This window comes from Doryrhamphus excisus, chromosome 1, assembly GCF_030265055.1.
Source record: "Doryrhamphus excisus isolate RoL2022-K1 chromosome 1, RoL_Dexc_1.0, whole genome shotgun sequence".
In the NCBI taxonomy this organism is placed as follows: domain Eukaryota; kingdom Metazoa; phylum Chordata; class Actinopteri; order Syngnathiformes; family Syngnathidae; genus Doryrhamphus; species Doryrhamphus excisus.
The window spans coordinates 1,759,073-1,765,072 of NC_080466.1; the positions used below are offsets into that span (position 1 = coordinate 1,759,073).

General features: G+C 40.9%; 1 protein-coding gene across 3 annotated transcripts in view; it reads right to left on the reverse strand.

Moving 5' to 3' along the window:
- Positions 1 to 5,790, reverse strand: part of nt5c2b (5'-nucleotidase, cytosolic IIb) — a 30,483-nt gene extending 24,693 nt beyond the window's left edge. The window contains exons 1-2 of one of the 3 annotated variants that reach the window (XM_058091699.1): positions 5,578 to 5,790; positions 2,294 to 2,413 (exon numbers count right to left, since the gene is read on the reverse strand). In XM_058091699.1, the coding sequence (XP_057947682.1) occupies positions 2,294 to 2,394 (101 nt within the window). In that variant the 5' untranslated portion in view covers positions 2,395 to 2,413; positions 5,578 to 5,790. Of the gene's footprint in view, positions 1 to 2,293; positions 2,414 to 5,577 lie in introns of those variants that run through there. The other 2 variants (XM_058091700.1, XM_058091701.1) reach the window with 2 other exon arrangements.
- Positions 5,791 to 6,000: the final 210 nt, after the last annotated feature.

Consider the following 6,000-nt stretch of genomic DNA (forward strand, 5'->3'; position numbering starts at 1 on the left):
GGGTATAAATGTGCATTCTTCTGACATGCCTAAGATTCCACAGTCTACTCGACCATGTTGTGATTCGTCAGAGGTTGCTTTCATTCAGAGGTTTATATTCAGCGCTTATTTGTCCAGTGTTGTTTTGTTACATTATTACTTTTTATATTTCATTGACTAAGGGCCGCACAACGATTGGGAAGTGACCTCCCTCACAGTCGGGAGGGTCTTTAACTGGAAAAACGGAAAACAGTGAGGAGTAATCAAGGCTGATGACATTAACTGGCCACTGTCACAAATTATCTTACTATGTGTGTGCGCACGTGTTATGTGTTTGGGCACGTGTGGCGGTGTATTTCGTTTGACAAGTTCATCAAGTCTCTGACATAATAGTGTGAAGTGGTTGTGTCCAATGAACTTGCTAAACATTAAACAACATGCATAACATAGCGCTGCGGTGTTTCCAGTCAACAAAGCGCCACGTAAACAAGACCCTTGCACTCTATAGGAAACTGTAAAGCAACTTAAAAGTGTCCTTGCCTTCACATAACCGATGACACTATATGAACTATAAGGTCATGACCTCAACAGCCTGGAGAATTTTGCATGACAGTCAAAACCACACCCAAGGAACACCCATGTATGAGACATAAGCTCGTAAAACCTGCTTAACAATTTGCAGTCTATGCCTTTACTCCAACACTTAATGGGATGTAAAAGTCAAAGACAAGTAAAAAAAAAAAAAAAAAACTGGCAATGTTGAACCCACAAGTGTTGTGCAATAATGTTATATAATGTTTCATGGAAGGTCGTAACTTTACAGTAAGATGATTCATAGTTTCACAGATTCACACTCAAAACAAAGCATCCAAGCATTGGTAAGTCAGTCTCTGTGAAGTATGGGATTATTTTAAAGTTGGGACACTATAGACAGATTCCGGACATGAAATCCTTCAATCATCATCATTATGCGCCTATGTGTGTGTGGTTTATTTGTTCACAGAAAAGCACACAGAACGATACACAGTCGTCCCTCGCCACTTCACAGTTCGAATTGCACAGCTTCACCCTATCACGGTTTTTCTAAATAAAATTAATTGATTGACAAGAACTCTGACAGGTTATCATGGTTGACTATACTCATTCATTCATTCATTCATTTTCTACCGCTTTTCCTCACAAGGGTCGCGGGGGGTGCTGGAGCCTATCCCAGCTGTCTTCGGGCGAGAGGCGGGGTACACCCTGGACTGGTGGCCAGCCAATCCCAGGGCACATATAGACAAACAACCATTCACACTCACATTCATACCTATGGACAATTTGGAGTCGCCAATTAACCTAGCATGTTTTTGGAATGTGGGAGGAAACCGGAGTACCCGGAGAAAACCCATGCATGCACGGGGAGAACATGCAAACTCCACACAGAGATGGCCAAGGGTGGGAATTGAACCCTGGTCTCCTAGCTGTGAGGTCTGCACACTAACCACCAGACCGCCGTGCCGCCTGACTATACTCAATTAGAGTCAAATTATATTCTTAATTAAAGGGGACCTATTCTGCTTATCCTTTGTGTTGCCTTTGTATTGAGTTGTGGTCTCCTGTAGAGCAGCTACACACAATAACCCGCACAGGAAACCTTTTAGATTTAGATTAGATTTTTTATTCCAGCTGTATTTCTTTTGATTTGTGCTTCCTGCCGAAACGGTCTGTTTTAATTCAGGGCATGCCCACTCCGATGTGATTGGTCACACGCCCAAAGTGCTTCCTAACTATAAACCATATGAGGAAGTGACATCACAATGGAACGGTTTTACCATGGCTTTTCAAACCGAGCGTTTTGTGCCATCCTGAACTTCTTTCAGGGCTCAATTCCAAATGCTCAAACATCATTATCTAAAAGTTTGGCATCGTTTAAAGACGAGAAGACTAAATTCTAACTGCATTTATAGGTCAGAAAAGTGGAAAAAGCCTAATTGGTCCCCTTTAAGCAAATGTTATATATTCTTGGTGTAAACTTTGATAAAGATGGTGTGAAACTCTATTGAATTTAAGAAAGTACGAAAGTGGCACAATCCAATGGGACTGTGCTGTAAAGGTTCCTTAGTTAACACTTGTTGCAGGAGACTTTGTGGTAGATGTAGTAACCACATGATCCACCGTGCCGCTGAGTAATTTATCATAATATATACACTAATGGATTCCTTTACCATACACGCTCCATTAAAAAAAAGCTCAGAGTGTAAATGTTGAGCATCGTCATTCTGCATGAAGTACACGTCAGACAGTTCAGAGAGCAAAGTAATGCGTTTCTTACCTGTGGTAAGGTTCTCGTCTGTATTTTTTCATTGCCATTCTGTCCATGTTGGCAGGCAGGTCTGCATAGTTCTGCAGTCTATCGCTCCATGAAGTTGTCATCTTTGAAGTATTTCAGTGTCTGAGGAGATAAGTAATTACAATACATATTTAGAAGTCAGTTAATTTGTCAATAAAGGCCTGTAAGTTAGAAAACAACACAGGAATAATCATAATCGAGAGACATTTGAAGACATTTGCTTTAGGGAAATTAAATCAAATTAATTGCATCTAGTTTGAGTAGATTTAATTTGTAACCGGCGTGAATAATTTTAAACTAATTTACATCAGGTACAAAGAATTGCCAAAGTAAGATGCATGGCTATCATGAACAGTAAATCTACAGTCACAGACAGACAACCTTATCTCCCCTACAAGTAGACTGCTTTCAATCAGTCACAGCTATGCCAGAATTAAACACTTGGGCCTTCTAAACATGACGTCAATGACAAGATCCTACAGAATACCTCATTATTGTACCATTATTTGAGCAGGATTAAGGGGGAAAATGTATTCGGTTCGCATCTGTTTCGGTTCAAGTCAGACTTTCTGGAAGGAATTAACAAAGCTAACTAAGGTTCTATTCTACTTCTCTTATTTTATTTATTTTTTGGTGAATTATCCTATCCTATCAGCAATATTCTGATACTCCTGTTTGCACTCTTTCAGTACTGGTTGTTTTTTGCAAAATTGTGGATTCTTTTGACAATTAGGCTGCTGTTGTCTTGAGTGAGCTCATATCAATTAGTCCTGATTGATTGGAATTACTGCTACTGCTTAAGAATCAGTTCATCAACAGTAATAGTATGAATACAATAGCAACTGAAATTACATCACGATGGTGCACGATGAGATAATCACCTAAAACAAACAGGGAAAGCCCTGTGGTGTCATCAAACAGAAGGAATTCTGGGTAAGGCATTGTGATAAAGATGATAAAGTGAGGTCAGTTATTACAGTACGCTAACATACTCTCAAATTGATTAAGATTCATTCATTCGTGTTCTACCGCTTGTCCTCACAAGGGTCGCGGGGTTGCTGAAGCCTATCCCAGCTGTCTTCGGGCGAGAGGCGGGGTACACCCTGGACTGGTCGCCAGCCAATCACAGGGCACATATAGACAAACAACCATTCACACTCACATTCATACCTATGGACAATTTGGAGTGGCTAATTAACCTAGCATGTTTTTGGAATGTGGGAGGAAACCGGAGTACCCTGAGAAAACCCATGCATGCACAGGGAGAACATGCTAACTCCACACAGAGATGGACGAGGGTGGAATTGAACTCCAGTCTCCTAGCTGTGTGATCTGCACGCTAAACACTCGTCCACCATGCAGCATCGACTAAGATCAGCCAGGTAAAAGTAGCTCATAAGCCCTTCTACGTGTTTTGGAGTGGTTTGGCTGCAAAGCACCAGGGCAGAGGTCAGCCTTCTAGGGCTCAGTGTCAAACGTGCAAAAACGTGACTAAACACGTCCGGGCAGATAGGAAAGCTTCACAAAACTCAATCTATCACATCGTAATATATATCATCTCGGTTCTGAAACATAACTATGAATACGCCGCAGTCATTTTTAGCCAATGCTTGTTGACACCTCAGTTTACACGTCAACCTGGGCTTGGTGGTGTCGGATGGGAGCTCAAGTTTGACAAGAGGCGTCAGAGCAATGCATTTGACAAGTATGCACTAATTCCCAGGTTCCCAAAGCGGGGTACGCTGATTGCTGTGGGGGGGTATGTGAATAAAAAAAATGAAAAAAGCCTTGACTACATTAGAGCTAAACATCAAGACTTCCGTAATGCACTCAAACGCCTCATGTGAACAGCCACAGCTGGTAGTGCAGTGCAGAAGAAAAGTGAAGATCACCATATCTTATCACCATAACATATAATAATAATAATTATTAATATTATATATTATAATAATAATAAATACATTCACCAAACAGAAGACAAACATGCCAGGAGTTATATTACCCCTCTAAAACCGTCTCTGTTTTAAGTTAATAGCCTGTGCGTGCAGCTGAAAAATAATGTATAATTTAGGTATAATGTACAAATATATAATATATTTAATAATATATTGAAGATGTTTCATTGTTGTTGTTTTTTATGCATACATAGCCTGAGCAGTAAAATGTGACAAAGGCGGGCAGAATTTGTTACAGGTTTTGTTAGACCCGGAAATGTATAACACTGCCAATATCAATCAATATAACACTGCCTGACCAAAACACAGTACATATTTCATATATATTATATATTTCATAGGACACATTCGCTGTGGCATCATTTCATTTTCCCCCAAGAATCGTGTATTAATGATGGGATGTTCGGACCACTGCAAAGTTTTCCCACTGTTCTTCTTCTTAATGGACAGATCTGAACCTGATTTTAGTCGTTTCAGGAATCTCCTGAGATATTTTCTCGTGGTTGGGGAATGCCAAAACTGTGATGCTTGTGAAGCAAACGGTCACAGGATGGAGGAGTGGTTAGCGTGGTCGGCTCACTCTGAAGATCGAGGGTTTAAATATACCTACAAGTGAAGTACTGGTATCAGGACCTGATACCGATACCGGATCGGATCAGCCCCATCCCTATTGGCTGGTGACCGGTGCAAGTGTAGCCCGCCTCTTGTCTGAAGTCAGCTGGGATAGGCTCCAGCTCTTCCAGCTCCCCATTGAGGACAATTATAGAAAATGGATGAACCAGATTGACATCTTTTGTTGTTGAACAAATTAGAAGTTAATCACTGCGACATTTAGGGTTAAATAACGTCTTGCCAGCTGAAAAATAATAATAATAACAATAACACAATGAGTAATCCAATGGGTCGATCTAACCTCTTTGCTTAGGTAAGTCCAGGTGGTGATTTTTTTGTGTGTGCAGAATTAATAACGGGCTTTGTTTGACTTGAAGGTGGTTACACTCACTATATTACGCAATTATTAATATCTATAGTAGAATACTGTAAACACGAAACATCAACAGTGCATACACAACAGTAACGACCAGTGTAGAAGTAAAGAGGCTGACAGGAAAACAACGTAGTGTATTTTACGCTAAACTAGCTAACTGTATGCTAAGCTCTCCTTGATCGACATTGATGGAGGTGGCCAGACGTGCTCTGGGCGAAGATAATAACATAATAGGCGGCTGGGATAAACAAGCAACGGCCATCAAGTGCAATGACAGGTTTCGTCGCGTTGAAGTTAGCTGCGACTAGCATTACTGTACTCACCGCGGAGATCCTGTGAGGTAAAACAACTGCACCGCCAGGAGGTCTGAGCATGCGCCTTGTGTAGCAGTGAACGTGGGATAAAAAAGAAGGGTGGCTTGTATTTTATACCGAAAGATGCAGTCAGACCACCTGATGTGTGCTCCGTAAGGACAAGCTGCAGTTTCTCCACTCAGTCTGCAGTGATCTGCTGTTTTTCTGCCTCCGCTGCCAGCTATGAATGGAAGGCATTCGTGAAGGCGGAGACTCTTCCTGTCTATCAAGAGGGGGCGTGGCTAGCTGTCGTCACAATGCACGTGACACAGGTTATGACATCTTTACAACAAAACACCATGAAGATAATAATAATAATAATAATATGAATACAGTACTAATTATAATATCATTAGAATATTGTTTGACACTCATGTTTTGCTATTTCAGATT